Raw genomic sequence first — 19,512 nt, forward strand, 5'->3', positions numbered from 1 at the left:
GGCACACACACACACACACACACACACACACACACACACACACACACACACACACACACACACACACACACACACACACACACACACACACACACACACACACACACACACACACACACACAGACACACACACACACACACCAGACCACCAAACTGATGGTGTGTCCATATATAAGTCCAGCTGGAAGACCTTTAGTGCATAAAATGAATAAATGAATGAAAGGATTCAAGTTACAATTTCAGTCAGTGACTTTCATATGACGTAATGTTAATTGACTTGATCTTTCATTTCCCACAATGCCTTCTGACAACTCTCAGAGAGGAGAACTTTCCCTCCACTCTAGTACCAGTAACCCTGTATTTTAACTGCATATTTAGTGAATATAAGCAGTATATAACCACTTCATAAATTGTTGATAAACCACTACCACATAATATAGGGTTAGGGTTAGGCTTATATATGTAGTCATAATCGTATTAAATTATTTATTTTTAACAAATAAATGACTTGTGAAGCATCCATAACTGACGTATTAATAGTTAATGAATAACTGATTCTTTCTTTAAAATAATATTTGCTGTATCTTTTTTGCATATAAACAGATTAAACCCCACTGTGAATGATTTGTTATTATACATGAATATAAGCAGTTAACAATGTTTGAATGTTTTAAAGCATTTATTCATTTATTATTAAATATGACTGCAGCTAAAACTAAACACCAGATACATAAATTACCCCATAGGATAATTTATCCGATAATTCACTATTCATTCATCAGAAATGTTTTCTCACAAGACATACACTTTCACTGACATGTGTTATAAGCAATTTAAAGCAGATACAATTGTCGTTTAGCTGTCTGGCTGCAACGTTACTGTTTTGGTTGACTCTCAGCACTCTCTGTTTTTGGCTGCAGCTGGCAGCTGTTTTCAGTACACTGCCCAGCACCAAATAGCGAACAGACACACTTAGCTGTAGACTAGCTGGAGAACATAGTGAAGCATTTAGCAGCTAAAGAGCCAGATATTTCCCTCAGGAGTTGTTAGACAGACAGAAACATGACTTCAAATGAATGATAAGGTTGATCCAGAACTGTTGGATGTGGAAATAAGCAACTGTTTGCTAACAACTTCAACATATCAACTTAAAAGGTCACGATATGTCAATGCTGTGTTCACTACTTGTTTCTGCTGCCCTCAAGTGTCCAAAAAACCTGCTAATGCAAGTTTAAGGTGTTTAGATATTGCTTTTAAATGCTACATTTGTTTTTTGTTTTTGTTTGTTTTTTACCAATATGATTGATTCCAGACAAAGTAGACTCATTATATGAGAGATATTTTTGACATATATTTTACACCTGTAGTCCATAATAGGTATGAATGGACAACTACTTTCACCCAAAGTGGTCTGTTTGAAGCATGCAGAGGTTTTATGGCTTCCTCTGTGGGATAAATCTCCCTCCTAAACTCTCCTGTGCTTGCCCACATGATAGATTGCTGTACTACAGATTTAGCCAGAGAAGCTGAGCAATTATATAGAAAGCATCAGATGAGAATAGTAAAATTGGAGCCATAAAGCAAATTCTTCTCCAATTCCATGCTTCAGCTCAGCATAGCCGTCTCGCCTGATATTATTTCACTCGGTCTTGCCATGTGCAATGGTAATTTCTCTGGTGAATTACCACTTTTTGACCTTTCATGGCATTAAGAAAGGGCAAATTCCACATAAATTGTGTATGAAGTGTTCTCCAGCCACTTCATCATGAACAGAAAGAAAGCAAAGGCAGAGAGGGAGTTTCATTATGGGACATTTTTTTCCTTTTTCTTTTTCACAACCATATTAGTGATTGAATGCAATTTTCCTACTACCTTGAATGTGCTTACCAACAGTACTACTGCATATATTTGAATAACACTGTCAATGACATTGGTAAAACAATGAGTGTGCTGAAAGACATGCAGTACACAAATCCCAGGCTTCAAGTAAATACTGTTGCACATCCTGCTGACTCAGTGCACGTTGTTGCATAATAAGTTTAAAAAAAAAAAATGTAATTCATGCACTTTCATCCTTTTTTGGTTTTATGCCTTATTGACAACTCAAATACAGTTTTCGACTTGAGTCCCACAAATTTGCCATCTTTGCCATAGGATAGAATAATAGAGTGTATTTTGGCCAGAAATAAAAAAAACAAAAACAAAGTGAATGGGTTTGCCACAGCAGCGATTCACTGTCACCAAGATGAAAAAAATATCAGTTTCTTGATATAACGAGAAAACTTTATGAGAAAGTGTTACATTATAACAAAAAGGGTTTTATTATAATGTGAAGGTTTACTTTTTGTAATTAGATTATTTCTCTCATTTTACTGAGAAAAACAACTCGTTTCAATGAGATGCTGACAAATATGCTATAATGAGAAAGATTTTTTGAAATTTTGGACTATAAGTATCTCATAAGAACAGCATTAATCAAGTCCTACTTTCTTTTAAGGTGAATACAAAATGGTTAGGTCTGCTCTGACTAAGCAACCTAGTGGTTATTATCAGCATAAAAACACTCTGAAGGATATTGTCCTCTCTGCATCCCATATCTCATAGAGAAAAACAAAGACAAATGACAGAGAGAGAGAGAGAGAGAGAGAGAGAGTGAGAGTATTCTCGCTCTCTAGCATTCACTGGCAAACATACTACTGTAGAGACAGATAAAGGCCTCATATGCAGTGGACTAAATGATCCCTGCGAAACAAATTCTACATTACAGCTCAACTAATGAGATAAAATTAAATATATTGCACCATGCAAGTGTTGCACAAGGATTACCATGGCACATAGCCCTGGCCAAAATACCATCAAATCCTCTGTTTCATGCCGCCCTTCCCATTTAATTGTCTAATTGCTGAAGGAACAAAATACTTGCTAAACCTGGCTGTTCTTATTTTCTTTTGCAGAATCATCCTTCCTTTTTCAGGTCACTGAGGACGTGCTCAGCCTTATTCAGAATAACGTTTCTACACAGTTGAGCAGCTGACATCTGGTCACACCCGATGACTTTACTCACCATCTTGTTCATGCGCTGCAGCTTATCTTGGTCTTGGCTACACATGTTACCAAACACACAGATCAGGCCAAAGGACCAGATGCTCTGAAGGACAGCCTTGAAAAACAGTTTCAGGATGCACCCCAAAACATAAAAACTGTACAATTTTTGTAAGAACATTTGCTGTTGCAGTTTTTTGACCTGCACAGTAACACATTCGTCAAATTTCAATATTCAAGTATTAAATCTTTCAAAAGGTCGTTGTTGACATTGTTGAATGTGACTTCTCTTTAACTATGTCAAACATTTATGACCATTTACTTTGTTTTATTCATCTTGTCAGAGCTCCATTTAATGGGGTTCCCTACCTTTTCCTCAAAACCACCCGAGGATGAGTTGTCAGGCTTCAGGGACCCCGCCAAGGCTGTGTCATCTGCATGCTTAAAAAGGTGTGGATGGAGACTGAAGCTGGACCCTCATTGGTGTACAATGTATTCAATATGGGAGACAAAACGCAGCCCTGTGGGGCCCCTGTATTTATAAACTTAGCAGCGGAAATAATTGCGTTGAATCTGATCTGCTGGATACAATTCAGAAGAATATCATTACTCCATAGAATAGGCCTTAGATTAACCCCAAGATCCATCAGTTTGCCTATAAGCAGTTGGGGTTGGATGGTGTTAAACACACTGCTAATTCAACAAAAACAATCTCCATAAGACTGGGAAGTTGTTCCAGGGGGGTATTCCAGAAAGCGGGTTATGTGAAAACTCAGAGTAAGTTAACCATGAGATGAGGGAAACTCTGTGTTATCCGTTCCAGAAAAAGAGGTAACTGAAACTCTGAGTCAGTCACAATGGTAACTGACTCTGTGAACATAACCTGCTCGCTGGCAGGTTTTCTGTAAGAAACCCTGAGTTTCTACCGGTCTCCTCCCACCTGAAGCAAGCTGACAGACATGGGTTGTCCGTTTCTTCGCAATCCGATAGATATCGAGGCAGAATTAATTCGCAATGCCTTATGTCGGGAGATGTATTCAGAGCTCAATTGGATGTGCTTTCATTCAGAGATGAATATCTGTTAGAACGGTATCACTGTTCATTACACTCAATCATTTCTTAACATTGTCCGGCCATATCTGCCTTTTTGTTAATCTAATTTTTAGGAAGTATTTTATTTAATATTCATGTACACATCGTCACATGTTAGTCTTATAATCAATGACTCCAATATGTATTATATGTAAATTTGTGTTAAATAAAAGTGTTAAAATAGTGTAAAATGTTAATCTACTAAGCAGGATATTAGATGAGAGGACAGTGTGTTAAGCAGCTTTCTGTTTGAGGTTTAAATTACTACATGTTGAAGTAGCCACTGAATTAATATTTACTTTGTTTAATACCCTACGTCAAATATGAATGAAATCAAAGCGAGGTACAATCATAGCCCAGCAAAATGTGCCTTACTTTTCTGAATTATGTTTTTTTATTTCATTTTTAGCTGCTTCCAAATACGTTACACCACTTTTTCACCTGTATGCTACAATTTTAAGTGAGGTAAGTTAAGTCAGTGGAATAGTGCATTACAACTTAAGAATTGACTCTCTCTCCTTAGCGTCTGCAGCGGTGTTACTTTTTGTGAAATATATGATCATATTCGCCACAGGCCTGCGGGGGGAGGTCCAGTTACAGTGAGGTGACGTAACTCGAGCTTTTTTTCTCAGCAGTTGTCATGGTGAATCAAGGTATCGGGGCTCCATTGATGATGGCTCTGTATAGTGGTCGCGCACGCGCTAAACTCAAGGTTAACATACTCAGAGTTGATTTACCTAATTCAGATCAGCTGTTCTGGAACCGGATACTCAGAGTTTCCCATCTCAGAGTAAGTCAACTCAGAGTTCTGGGTTAGACTCAGAGTTTGTTGAACCTCCTACCTGGAATACACCCCTGGTGTTCATAGATAATGTTTGTCATTGTCAGCATTGCATCCTCAAACCCCCGGTCTGGCTTGTATGCAAACTGATGAGGATCCAAGAATGGTTAGACTTCATTGTGGAGATGTTTTAATGCCTTTCCTCAAAACACTTCATAGGTACTGACATAGATGTGTTTCTAAAAGCCTGTGGGATGTGTTTGTCACTATAAAGCACCTACTACTATGAAAAAGCTTAAAATGCAAGGTGATATTTTTAAACAAGGGTGGAAGTTCTGTGCTGCTGTAGTTTTCACTCAGGAGACAAAATAATACAGAAAATCCTCAAATATGAGAAAAAATCACTCAATCACTCGACAATTCGTCCAAATGCAAAAGCATATGACCTATCACCTGGAAAACAATCCCCGCAGAATGTGTATATCATGGATATTAATGCTGAAAGGCAGCTTCCGTAATTCTCCTTGGGGAGAATTTCAATTTCAGTTTTTCCCTTACAGAAAGGTGAGATGATAGTTGGCCAAAGCTGCAAGAGCAGAAATAATTGCCCCACAGTTTTCTGTTTTGTCTCCAGGAGAACAGTGCCAGCTGTAATTCTCAGCTAATCACAGTCCAGTTTTATTAAAAAAACAGCATTATTGCATTAATCAGACACAGAAATAGTATGCACATGATGCTGTTTATAGACAATTAGACAATGGTTCAATAGGTGCTGTGGGTGCAGCTGTTGATGATGATAGACATCCAGTATCTTATATCTACAGTATGTAGATATTACTGTGTCTTCTATTTTTGATGTTTCTCTGCCACAATTAAAGCCTCCTGAATTTCCTTCAGCAGCCATGCATGTCAGCAGATGTAGGCGCTTCTTAACACTCTAATCACATACCACCTTTCATTTTCAGAACCTTAAGCATACAGAAAAAACACAATGAAAGAACACTAAGGTGTATATATAGTCATGGTGGTACTCTAATTAGCCCCAGTGCAAAACATTTGTGTTTCACTCAGGGATACTGTAATGTTGTGGAATGTATTGACTACAAAACAATAGAAAATAATGGATACAAGGCATGAGACAATGAAAGGTCAAGTTACTTTCAACCTTTAGAATTAATTATTATGAATTAACCAAGATGGACATATTTCCCTAACCTTAATCAAGATGCTTTGAGTGTCTAAACTTAATAATAAAACATATTAATTAACATTCTATATATATGAACATCGTTTATCTTGGTTTAGTTTACAAAATGACGACCCAAGTGGTCATTAAGTCAATCACTCAAAAATGACCCATAGTTATGTTTGAGTGACAGAAGCCATCAAGCGGCCACAGTAATTATGACACTGAGCAGTAGTGCAGTTCAGATGATGTGTATATGCCAAATATTATCTTCATTGGGAGGAGGAGGGGTGGATGCAGGCATAAACACAACAAGAGACTGCTGTTTGTTTCCTTTTCCAACTACGAGTCTGGAATAAAAAAATACAAAAACTGTAACTGTAACAGTAACTTTAACCCAGATCACATGTTTCTCTAACCTTAACAAAATGATCATTTTAACTCAAACTATGATCTTTACCTAAACCTAACCAAATAATTTTTGTGTATGTCTAAATCAGACCTAAACCATAGCATTATCACATAAAACATCAATATTTTTTAACAGTGATTTGTAACAGCTTTGGAAAGCACGTCCTGCTGATTACTGCAGATAGGGGCACTATATGACAAACAGGTCTATGTGTCGTTTTGGAGTCACATGGTCAAATTACGTATTTGGTTGTTTAATTCAGAGGACTTGTTGCTGTTAAACACTGGGACCAATTACTGTAGTTCTTTCACATTGTTTCCCCTGTTTGCTTAGAGGGCAGAAGCACATTTTTGCCTTTACATGTGATAATTGTTACAGGGCTTGGCAGGGCTTCTCTGGCCCTGCCAAGGCAGGCACAAAGCATCATTCCATTTGGCCCACTTTTTGATCTCAAAAGTGAAAGTTTATGCATTAATTTTTCTATGATTCAATTAACATGACTAAAGTTTTGCAAAAGTAATTTCAACTCCTGCTGACTGTGAGTTATAAAGAAATATGTCAAACTCCTCTTCTTGACCTCAGGCTGCTGTATGATCCATTATTGTTTCAAGTGGCAGCTGATTTGCCTCTTTCCTGTAACCTCTGACACACACACACACAATGCGCAAATCCTCATTTCTAAACCAGTCAAGCACCCCCTTAATTCTCCCCCACCACTTACATTTGACAGGCATGCATATACAGAGCAGAAAGAACGAGTGTGGGTTAACTGGAGATTAGCCATATTGTTTAACAGAGTGGACTTGAAACCAGGATGTGTTGGAGTCTTTGCCCCTGCTAATCCTGTTCCTTCTATTCCTGCTCTGGACACTGAAAGGGAGAGAGAGAGGGAGAGAGAGGGAGAGAGAGGGAGAGAGAGGGAGAGAGGAGAGAGAGAGAGAGAGAGAGAGAGAGAGAGAGAGAGAGGGAGGGAGGGAGAGGGAGAGGGAGAGAGAGAGAGAGAGAGAGAGAGAGAGAAAGAGAGAGAGAGAGGGAAGAAAGAGAGAAAGCTCATTCCTCTCTCGTTCTCTCCATCTGTACCAGCCCGAGTTGTGACAATTCAATCTGTTCAGTGTCTTCCGACATGAATTATGGATGAACCCTGCAACCTCTGAATGTGGTGGGGATTTATGCTTTATAACTCCTCCTGTTCATGTCACAGGCTCAGTCTGGATTTGAAAGAGGTTGGGGGGGGGGGAATCAAGGTAATTCGCAGAGCATCAAAGCAGACGAAATGCTAGTATTATTATCCTTTGATAGCAGACCACTGATTGACTCTTCTGTGCTGAAAGCCATTAGCAGAGCTCATTCTGAAAAGGCTTGGCCATAACTTCCCTGATAAGCCATTACTGAAGCCTCATCCTTTCCCAATGAACTGAGCTGTAAAGTCTGCTCCTGTGGGTCAAATAAACACAGATTTAAGCAAGCCTCTTTGCAGACGAGGAACAAACATACAGAAATGAATAATGAGTCTGAGACCACATTTTTACAGGTGTATCATACTGGGTGTGTGGGATTGTAAGAGTTTGATCATAAGTGAATAAGATAAGACTAAATAATATACTTTTATATAATAGCCAACAGTAGCCAATAAATGATCAGATTAATAAGTGTTGGAATGTATAATGTAATTAATTGTGAAATAATCCGATAAATCACAAAAAACTAATTTTGAAATGTCATGTCTGTCTTTGAGAAAGAGCACAAGAAACTAGCATTAGTTAAAAAAGAAAAGCCATATGTAACATTACATAGGGAAATGTATGGCAAACCATTCAAAATACTTAAAGTTAAATACTATAAAGTCACATAATTAACTACAAGAGACCTTCTTTACCACTTTACTGCTTCACACTGTAGTCCAGTAGGTGGCAATAATGTAACTAAAAGCTACTTTCCTAGAGAAGAAGAGGACAGTGAGTTTACACTGACAGGGGCAAAGCAAAAGAACATACCTTATACTGTCTTTAGTTTAATGCACAATATACTACATCTATAAGATTTGTAAAGGCTATTCACACATACATATTTTCTCACATGCCAGTCTCCCTCTTCTTCATCATTGATCACCTGTAATCCTTCAAACTAAAAAACATTCATTGAAGATAGTTGTGCAACCATTCATTTGAAAAATGATAAGTAAGCCATGAATTGAGTAACTGTTATCAATAGAAAATACTACTTAATTAGACTAAGGTTGTAAGGGACAAAAAACCTTGTCAGTTAAGTGTGGACTGTATTTTACATAATTGTGAATGTATGAAACTGTAAGATTTAATCTGATTCCTCATAATTACATGCGTTTTCCCTTCACAGTTGATTTCAATGTCCCTGATGAGACAATAATGTTAGAGTCTATTCTATATCTTCTACACAGTGAAGCTTTAAGCGTATGGATATCATCGGATTGATATCATGGATATCAATAATGGAACAAACTTCCCCACTCTGAAAAGTGCATATTGTTTTGTTTGCTCCCTGTAAATGGATTGGATTAAAAAAATGTGCAAATGTGGATATTACAATGTGTGCTGAGAAAAGAGTGCTGCTGAGATTTCAGACTATGCAGACCAAGGTGCATAAAATAACACGTTTTTGAATAGCATTTGCCTATAAACTATCATTACTGGTAACCCTAATAACCACTACATATTCATGTATTTGATTCAATTATGTGGGCATTAGGGGGAATGGATGTATTGAGAAGGGAAGGAGCCTTGATTTTTAATGCCACAACCCTGCATACGTGATTAGGGACCAGATTTGGTTAAAAAATTCCCTCTTTTTCTGTAGATATCTTCTCTCACTGCAACTCTGTTTTGCCAGGAATAATACTTAGCAAAAGCTCTCATTCAGATTCCAGAGTCAAGCATCAGTGGTGTTAATTAAGTACGAAGTGGGGAGCACAGTGACAATGGACAGCAGTAATTATATCCACTGCCTCTGTCTGCAAGTGTAGCCTTGAGAAAAATTGCATAAGAGAATCAGGAAGGGAGGTGGTGGGGGTGGGTTGAGGATAATTTAACAGAATTATCCACTTGGAAGCACGAACACTTATCTGAAAAAGTTTTCGGCTGTTTTTTGGCTTGCAAATAACAGAGGGAAGAAGTGAAAACAAAAAGACTCTGGGATGAGGACAATGACACATGGAGGAAAGCAGCAGTAACAAAATGAGACAAAAGGACCAGATCACTACTGGTCTCTCTTAGCTTCTCTTTTAAAGAGTCAGGTAACATCAGGCTGAAAAGCAGTGTTTTTGCACCCTTTGCTGTTGAAAAATATCAGTCTGAGTTGTTGCATCTGTGTGATTACAGATACAACAGTGATGCTACTGCGTACTGAAACACCTTGTAGTACACCTGTAGCTCACTGCAGCAAGGCGAGATGTCAAATCATTGATGCACTAGATTTTTAGCTGCTGTTAAGTTGTTCTTTAAATACTTGACAGTTTTTTTTGCACATTTACCCAAACAAATTGTGAATAATTTAAATACAGCAACACATTTTAGATTTTTTATTGTGATTAGTATGTTTGACCAGTTTTAAACCCTTGAAACTTGTTTGTCTTTAGTTATCTATCACTAGTTTTACTGTTGTAGAATTTAACTTATTGTTGCTTACAGAGTTGTAAGGGTGGAATGATTTGAAATCTGTTTGAAGTCTGCAATGCGTTATCTAACAACAACAACAACGTAACTTAAAAGCAGACAGGATGTTCACTGAGATGGATCACCCCTGCTGTAACAAGTCTAATGAGTATTCAAATGGCTTTCAGTACCACACAGAAAGGAATAGAAATGAGTGGATACACGGATGGTATGAAAAATGACACCATGTTTAAGAAAAATGCTCGTCAGCCTGAAGGAGTTTGTTTTGTTAAAATAATCAAATATACAACGCTCCAAGCAGAAAGTACCACTTGAGCAAACCAGAAGACTCAAGCTAGTCATGTGACTGAGCTTTATGCCTCTAATTTGTCCCGTTGTTTCAGTCTCATCTGTTTCATGAACAATGAATAGAGCGAATGATTCTTTGTTCCAATTTTTTTACACCACACACACCCTTTTTTCCCTTAGCTTAATTTATTACTTGTTGCATACCTTCATTGCATATGTGTCTCAACATGTTTTTATTTCTGCTTTTGCTCACGTTTTGTCACATTTTTCATTTCAAGCAAGCTTTCATTCAGAAAACAAAGTTTGTTGAATGCTTTGTCTCCTTTTAAGCGATCTGTTTAATGCATCACGTTTGTTAGAGAGAATCAGAAAACCATTGTGTCAATTCAGTCATTTGCAGAGTAGGGGGAGAGGAAGTGAGTGTGCAGAACAAAATAAATCAAAAGACTCAGTGGATTCATTACATTAACCACAGAGTTACACTGAAGCAGTAAAATCCTAAATAGATAAAACTGTGTTACGACGCAAATAATTTCATACTGTCAAAGCTTCTTGTGGCCCATAAAACGTAATATTTGATAACTTAATAAAGCAAACAGAAAAGAACATCTCAGTTTCATTTCAGATCCATAAATTCAGAAGTGTCTACAGCTTTGCAGTGACTTACCAAATAACACATGGTGCATAGAGTATGCTCACTGTGTATAATCTAGCAAAGTGTTGTGACACCAGTTATGCTCCAATTTGGCAGTGCTTGGAAATAATTAATTCATAATCTTGGGTTTAAGTAAACATTTTATAGTCAGTAGACATATTTTTACACTGTGAGCTTTATGGTGTGTGCTTTTATTGTGTAGTTGCATACATTTTTAAATCTTCCAGAAATCTGTCAGAGTTATGCCTGCACATGGATAAAAATGCAAAGAGCAGTAGGAAGACACAGGAACTGGAGGAAATAACTGTTTATTACCAGACTGCAAGGGAAACAGCTGAAAACACTAAAATACACTGACCACAAAGTGACAAAGACCTCAAAGAACAGACATGTGTAAATACACAAGGGGCTACTCACAGAGAGAGACACAGCTGAAGTGAGGCAGACACTGGAAAAGGAGGGAAACACATGGACTGGTTGACAATGAAGACAACAAGGGTATGGTAGGCGACAAAGAGGACAAGGCTAATGAGCCTGAATGCAGGGGAAACAGCCTGAGCAGGACTATAGCAAATCATGTGAAACACAAGGTTGCAAACTGCCAAGAATAAAACCAAAGCAAGGCAGAGATAAAACTAAAGAAAACAAAAAGCCCTGGACTCAAAGGAAAAACAATACCAAGCACAACCCCAAAAATACATACATAGACATAGACAAATGCACTTATCACAAATAATTTGTAACCCACAGCACATTCAAAACACACACATAGCAACACGATCTAGAGTTTAGTCTCCTTCATGTTTTTACTAACACTTAAATTTGTATTAGTGGTTGTGTTGAGTAGAGTTAATGATTACATTCATTAACACATGTATAATTTAGGCTATTAACAACAGTCAGTAGTATGGCAATATGTATTTTGGCCCGTCCAAGCTTTGGAGACATTTAAGTTTGTTTTATTGTTTATTTTGTTTTTTGTTTTGTTTTTCAGAATTTCGGATGTCTAGGATTATTTTTACCTTTACTGTTTCATGCAAATGTATTGATTGTTTGCCCTTAATATTACATTATTTTTTTTCTTTTCATTTTATTTAATCAGACATTGAATTCCTATCTCCATCTTGATTGATGTTGATGGGCTGTGAAAAAAAATCATGATACGTTGCATACATCGAATAAAAACTCAATAACTGAAATTAATTTGACTTAACTGTTTGTGTTACAGTATATGACACTGCCTTTAATTTTAATCTGCTCTTCAGAAGAACATAATGTTTTGTCATTCACCTCATGCATAGCATCTAATATAAACAGTCTTTCATGACTTTTGACTTTAAATTGTCATGTACTGAGAATAGTCAAATCGACCTGTATGTCTGAGGTATCTTATTTTGAAAGTCACAACCGGACATCAGTTAGTATGCTCCAAGTAGCTTGAACGCAGTCCATCCCCCGAGTCAGACTGAAAGTTGCCTCCGCTTGGGAGAGGAGGGAGTCGAGACTCGCTAGTTTGCACTGCAGCTGCTTCACAGGCTTTCTCTCGGAGAGATGAGGCGGAAAGAGAAGCGGCTGCTGCAGTTCGCCGGGCTGCTCATAGCGGCTCTTCTTTTCCTCCCCAATGTCGGGCTGTGGTCTTTGTACAGGGACCGAGTGCTCGTCAACTCGCCCGACACAGTGGACGGTCCGGGCGGCATTCCCCAAACACAGGTAAGGGAAGCTACTACTACTACTACTACCGTGGTCCCCCTCATGAAATGCTTCCCAGAGTACCGGGATCTTCGCCAGGGAGGACTGAGAACATGCAGTAGCGCCGTATTTTCTCTGCACGTTTTCTTCGTGTTCTTCTCAGTTCAAGCGACTCCTGAGGTGGAGTTGCTTCAGGCTCTCAATCAATCAGAATCAAAGAACACACTCATACGCGACCTCAGAGATGAAAATAATGCCAACATACATGTTTTTAGACATGTTTAAATGTCTAATAAGGTAGATTGTTCCACCCGCCGAATACACAATTCGATAGGGGTAAGCGGGTCAAGACAATGGAGAGCGACTATACTTTCAGCGCAGCCCAGGTTCAGCACCATGGAGAGCGCCCATGCTGTTAGACACAGACCTGAAGGCAAAAGAGGCTCCTCGGTTTTGTAAAACTGCCACCATAAAGCAAGAAAGTCTAGTTCGTTTAGGGTGTAATACTGTAAAGAACCCCCCGAAAAATTCAACTTGTAATTGTGAAGCTCTCAGCAGCCCCTGGAGATGGCTATAGAGGCATGAAATTGCAGGTTAGGCGTTCAGATCATTGTCCCGCTGCTCTAAAGTTAGTTATTTGCGCTGTTAGGTTTGTTTGCCTCTTATTATTATTTATCTATGTCCCAAACGTGGTGAATTGCTGCTGTTACCTATACTGTATTTAGCACAAAAAAAAAAAAAAAAAAATATATATATATATATATATATATATATATATATATATATATATATATATATATATATATATATATATATATATATATATATATATATTTTACAAAGAGCAACCATAAGCCGTTTCATCTGTGCTCTTATCGATGTTGCAGCCCTTCAGTATCTGCTTTGTAGCACTCGCCATGGGGAACAACCAAAGCTGCCACTGGTTATTTGCGTTATTGACTAATGTAAGGATTAATTGATCGTGTAGCATATGAAATGACATGAAAAGGGAAGCATCCACCACAGGTTATTAGATTGTTTTAGTGTTTAAAATGTCAAGAGTAATGAGAATATACATTTAAATATGGCACGCACTCACCACAGGCTGCCAGAACCTAAAGTGATTACTCAAACTGCTTATTAGAAAATAATTTAATGATATAATAAAAACAAGTATAATAACAGAGTAAAGCAGAATAGCTTTATATATGGAAAGCTCCAATTATAATTCCTTTAAATGCTAGATAATGTTTTCTATTATCATTTTTTTATTTTTTTTATCACTAATCCTTCAATTAACTAGAACTGACAAACTATTATACACAAGCATTTTACAACTAATTCCTGGTATGTCACTGGTATTTGTAGCCCATTCGATATGTCCAGCATCTCCTTACAGCAGTAAAATACTCAGATGAAACCACTAATGATAGTTACAAGTCTTAGCTGGTCAAATTTGCAGGATCACTGTCATCACATCAAGCTCCCGTCATGTTTCTTCTCGTATATATTCACGTCTTTACTGTATGTGTGTGGAAAAAAGCCACCCTGAGCTGTGAATCTGATTCACAATCAAAGCATGAAATAATCGTTTTTCACTCAAAATTACCTCAAAATCATTCAGAGGTTTGCTGTTTCAGTGTGTTTGACAGATTAAATGCAAGAATCAATAGCCTAAAATAAAATGACAGCTATTAAATGCAGGTAAATCAGCATGGTTTATGTGACTGTATGTGAAATTATTCCATTCAGATGCTGATCAACCATTGTACAAACAGCAGGTTGTTTAGACATGAGCAGCAACAAAGGTTTCCCACCATGAATTTCTTATTGACACATGCATCAGTTAGTCACTGTCCTCCTCACTGTTTCAACAGAGCAGATGAGAAAAGATAGGTGCAGTGATTAGAGTTTAGCATAAGGTTTACAGACTATCTAGGCAGTTTGCATTTTCAACTGAATAGTTATACACTTAGAATACTCTTTAACATGTTAAGCTCTCCTTTCTCCTTACTGTCACAGTAAAAATCAGTCATACTTTGTATTTGTTTAGGTCTTTTTATTCCATTTTCCAATATGAGGGTCTACAGATGGTAACCTCTAACAACCCCATCATGGCATAATGTCAAATTTGTAAACACTGAAATGCGTTGCAGTTGGAAAATAGCTTTGAGGTGCTTTGTGATGTGGCACAAATTTCCACTTCTTCAGAGAACATTTTGCATATATTGCCTTTGATATCCCTCATGAGCTTGACAGCATAAAGGCTAATTATGTTATGTAATGACAGTATATCTTTATTACGGAGATGGATTTATTCAGTACTCATTTGGCAAAACCAGCAGTATTTCACACTAAACATTCTGAGTGAGCCGCACTCTCCAGTGTCAATGTCTGTTGTTTTGCTGACCCATTAAACCACCCGACATTGAGTTATAAAACCTGATAAATTTGATGGCTGGAACTAACTTTTTTTTTTTTTTTTTTTTTTTTTGGGGGGGGGGGGGTTTATGCATGCATTTAGTCTTATGTCTTGAGGGATGAAATAAAAACATTTACGATTCACAAATTGTGAAATAAACACCAGATTTCTCAGTTTACCCACTCACCTTTTCATCCTGCTGTTCTGTACTTGCTCATGCTGCATTCATGTGATGTGGGCTGGAAGACAATGATGGAAAAAATTAATGACGTGCAAGTGTCTATGTCATAAGATGTATGATTGCAGAGTTGGCTTAAGTTGTGGTCATAATAGCATTAAACTTATTAATTTAGCATTTAATTATCCTTAATAGTACATTTTTGGCTGATGTGGGGCATCTAGAATTCTTTCCATTTTCAGTGAGTTCCAAATCAATTTGTGCTAAGTTGCAAAGTTGGATATGTTGACATGAAGTACAAAGCTGGTAGTTATCTTGTAGTCGTGGTATTTTTCCCCACATGATGTCAATGCCATTGCTTCAGTGTCATGTATGTACTGGACCCTACCCCAGCATACACAGGGTGAAAAGCAGGGAATCAACCTGAACCTGACTGCAGACAGTTCTCATTTTAGCCTCCAATACAACAGAACCTGTTACGCTGCTGAACTCTGGCTGAAAGCATTCATCACCATTTTTTGTTTCTTTCTTGTAAATTTTTAATAGCGAAAGACAAATGGAACAAAGGACAAACAAGGATAAAGGAAGGAACAATATGTGTGTCTCTGATCTGTGTTTGAGTGCTCCCAGTGGGCTGTTATGGCTTCACTGAAGTAGATAAAAATCAATACCATAATCCCATTCGGCCTTTTTCCCACATAACTCTTGTTAGAGACATTTGTATTGGATATTTTCTAACCCTTGTTGGTTTCGGTCTGCTTCACTTGTAGACAACAGTACTTAAATCATTTGAATAAGATTGCAGAGGATTAAATATAAACAGAATGAGCTGCTGTCTCATTCATATACAATCTACTCTCCCACAGATGTCTTAGATAAAATGGAAATATAGATGAGTAAAATTCATACATATTGTTTTTTTTTATTGATTTGTTGACTTAAGGAGGAGGGTGAGAAGGCTTTTCTTCAGCATCTTTATTTACATGTATTTAGTTGAACTTTTTTGCAACCAGTTTGTCCTGCAGGATCTTAGCTGGAGGAAAATATGTTTTACTTACAGTAAATGCCTTGCAGCCTAGCCAGCAGCATAAAGCTATGTCAGGCTTTGGCCACACAGACAGCAATACGTCTCTGTCAGTGATTTCCATAGGGACTATTTGTTTAGTAATTCTGATGATGCAAGAAAAAAGCTGTTCTTGAGTTTTTCAAAAGCAATTTTTCAATGATTTGAGCACCACAAGTAAAACTTATTTCAGGTTTATCAAATCAGGATGGCAGAAAAGATCCCAGACACAGAGCCTGTATCTTAAGAAAAAACAAAATCTAAATCTATATTATGTGCATGCCTACATACCACGAGGGGTACATTGAAAAGTTTCCATTCATCATTTTGATAAATTTACCATTGGGCATTGTGACTTTATGGGTCACGGTAACGTTGGACTTACCTTTTCTCTGTTGAAACCTCTTGAACTTTGCCACGCCCCTTTTTAGTGATGTCCAACCAGGTGTTTTCCTATATTTATTTGAATTTCCATTTTAATATGAGATTATAAATGTTGGATTTTTTGCATGTTTTTCCACAGTGTGACAAGTTATTTTAAAATAGAATTATCTTTTACCATACAGCATACACCACAGCGTAACTAAATACCTCCCAGCAGCAGAGTGACAGCTCTTTGCGTTAACCCAATTGATTTGCCCCTCTTAACCATACTGAGCATTGATCGCTGCAGTAGAAGAAAGGAGCAACCTGTCTCTGCCCCCCCGGCTCAGCAAAACACAGCACAACTCAGAGCAGGATAAGTCCGCTTTAGACCGGGAGGTGTACAGTATGTAAGGATGCTGGGAGGAGGATTATGTGAGCTACTGAGATGATGATGTAAGCCACATCTGTCCTTTTGTAGCCCCATGTTGAACAGAGCCAAGCTCAGAGGCTACAAGAGGAGACAAGTCACTCATCTGTAGTCTGAATTCTGCTGACAGAGACTTTCATTCACACAGAGGGAAAGAGAGGACTGCAGGGCTGCCACTGCTGCTGCCGGTCACGTGACTGAGAGTTTCATCTGTAGCTCAAAAACCAGAGCTGTGACAAAGAGATACAGTTTGTAAATATTTTTGCCACTGGTGGCAGTGGAACAAGCTGGAAACATAACACTGACATTATTACCTTATAAAGTTAATATAGCAAATGCATCAGCAAACAATCGTTTATTTATACATCAAGCTGACACAGTGCAAGATTAGCATAAATGTAGTCATGGCGTTGTCCACTAGATGTAAGTCAAATATTCACTCTTATTTTAGCTCTGTTTTGCTCCCCACCAACTCCTGAAGGATACATCTGGCTCTTTAGCTGCTAAATGCTCCACTGTGTTCACCAGTTAGCTGTTAATCTTCACTGTCTGTTTTGTGCTGTGCAGCTAACATCTAGTTTACCAAAGCTGTTTTTATAAAAAGAAAAACAAATACATATGCCTGGTGCAATGAGAATGGTAAACATGAACCCAGGAAAGCTGTGGACCACAAAACCAAAATAATTAGTTAAAAATATACTATGAAGCGCCGTAGAGTTGAAAGAGCCTGTAAAATCAAGTGATAATTCTCCATACTACAAGTTACTCCTTTAACCCTTATAAGGTATTCGGGTCTGTGGGACCCGTTTTCAGTTTTTAGCTTAAGAAAAATGATACAAATAATAATTTTTTCAAACTAAGATTCATTGGCCTTGGCTCATTTTCTGTGAGGAACATGAATCAGAAATTTTTTTCGATGACCCCCCCCTGTATACCCCCCCTACACTTTTATAATATATACAGGGTCTTCGGGTCCACTGGACCCGGGTCTAGTGAAAGTGTGTAAAAGATCCTGTGCACCCTCATTTTCCCTTCCTTTTTCCTCCTCTCTGGGCCTGTGTGTGTGTGTGTGTGTGTGTGTGTGTGTGTGTGTGTGCGTGTGTGTGTGTGTTTGTGTGAGAGAGAGAGAGAGCGAAGGAGAGTGCGGGAACAGGTGCACCCACCTGTTCCCGCACAAGGTTGCAAAATTGTTGCAAAATTGGAGTACCCAACACTATCTGCACCCACATTCCCACACATTTCACCCTCTGTCTTGCGGGAACCAATCTTGGGGACCTGACACTATGAATAGCTGTGTCAGCGTGGTTCCATACCGCAACTGATCAAGATTCTCTGTTCAGGCTGCCTTACAATTGATTTTGGAAGAGAGAGAAAGTTTAGATGGTGATGCAGAGGATGAAGTTTCATAGTGTGAGGATCATATCTCTGAAACTTCAGAGTCTGACACTGAGTTGGAAGAGGAGGATGAGCATCAGCCAGCTCAGAAGCTTTTCATTATTCTAGATTGTGGCCATTCAAATAAAACACTAGTTTTGGAAAAACTTCCTTCATTTGTACATGTAAGTGTTGATTATTTTCTAGTTATGCCTGCTTTATGATGCATTTTCTTATTTTGTTGCATTTTTTTTTAACTAAAAAAAAAAGAGCAACATTTCTATTCATAAATGTGATTTAACAAAGGTAAAGGGAACAAATTTAACATATGTGTTGTTTATATTACTTGCAATTGGGATGAAGTAAAGATCTGCTGAGTATTTTAACAAAAAAAGGTTCGATTATGTTGAATTAAAAGCCTCAAAATGCAATGGGTCCACCAGACCCAGCAGGACTCCCTGTGTAACAAAAAAACGAATACCATATAAGGGTTAACATACACATAATCATTTGATGTACTAATGATGAGAACAATGGCAGGTCATAAATATGAGAATGTCCTTATAGAGATGGGCATGGACGGTCGGGTCATGTCAAGGTGTTGCTGACATGTCCTAACTGATATTTGTACCTGTAACAAATTATCTTATCATTTTAACTTCACATAGTGTTAATGGTACAATTTATGCAGATTTGTCAGGTTAGTATGTTTTCTGTAACAAGTGTGTTATTGGAAAGTAGATTTGTGGCAGCCGCATCTCAGTATTTTAAGTATCTTTTTTGTTTTACTTTTGTAACAAAATCTATTTCTAAGCCTCATCTCAGTATCACTGGCACTGCACTTAAAAGGAAACGTTGGTGTTTTTTTTTTAACTTGGATCCTTTTTTCC

The 19,512-nt window shown here is 37.8% G+C and overlaps 1 protein-coding gene across 1 annotated transcript in view; it reads left to right on the forward strand.

Moving 5' to 3' along the window:
- The first annotated feature begins 12,654 nt into the window (after window positions 1–12,654).
- The window catches only part of LOC133994380 (polypeptide N-acetylgalactosaminyltransferase 10-like), a 73,594-nt gene continuing 66,736 nt past the window's right edge, over window positions 12,655–19,512 (forward strand). The window contains exon 1 of the mRNA XM_062433624.1: window positions 12,655–12,813. Coding sequence (XP_062289608.1) covers window positions 12,655–12,813 — 159 coding nt within the window. The remainder of the gene's footprint in view (window positions 12,814–19,512) is intronic.

Source organism: Scomber scombrus, chromosome 14 (genome assembly GCF_963691925.1).
Source record: "Scomber scombrus chromosome 14, fScoSco1.1, whole genome shotgun sequence".
NCBI lineage: Eukaryota > Metazoa > Chordata > Actinopteri > Scombriformes > Scombridae > Scomber > Scomber scombrus.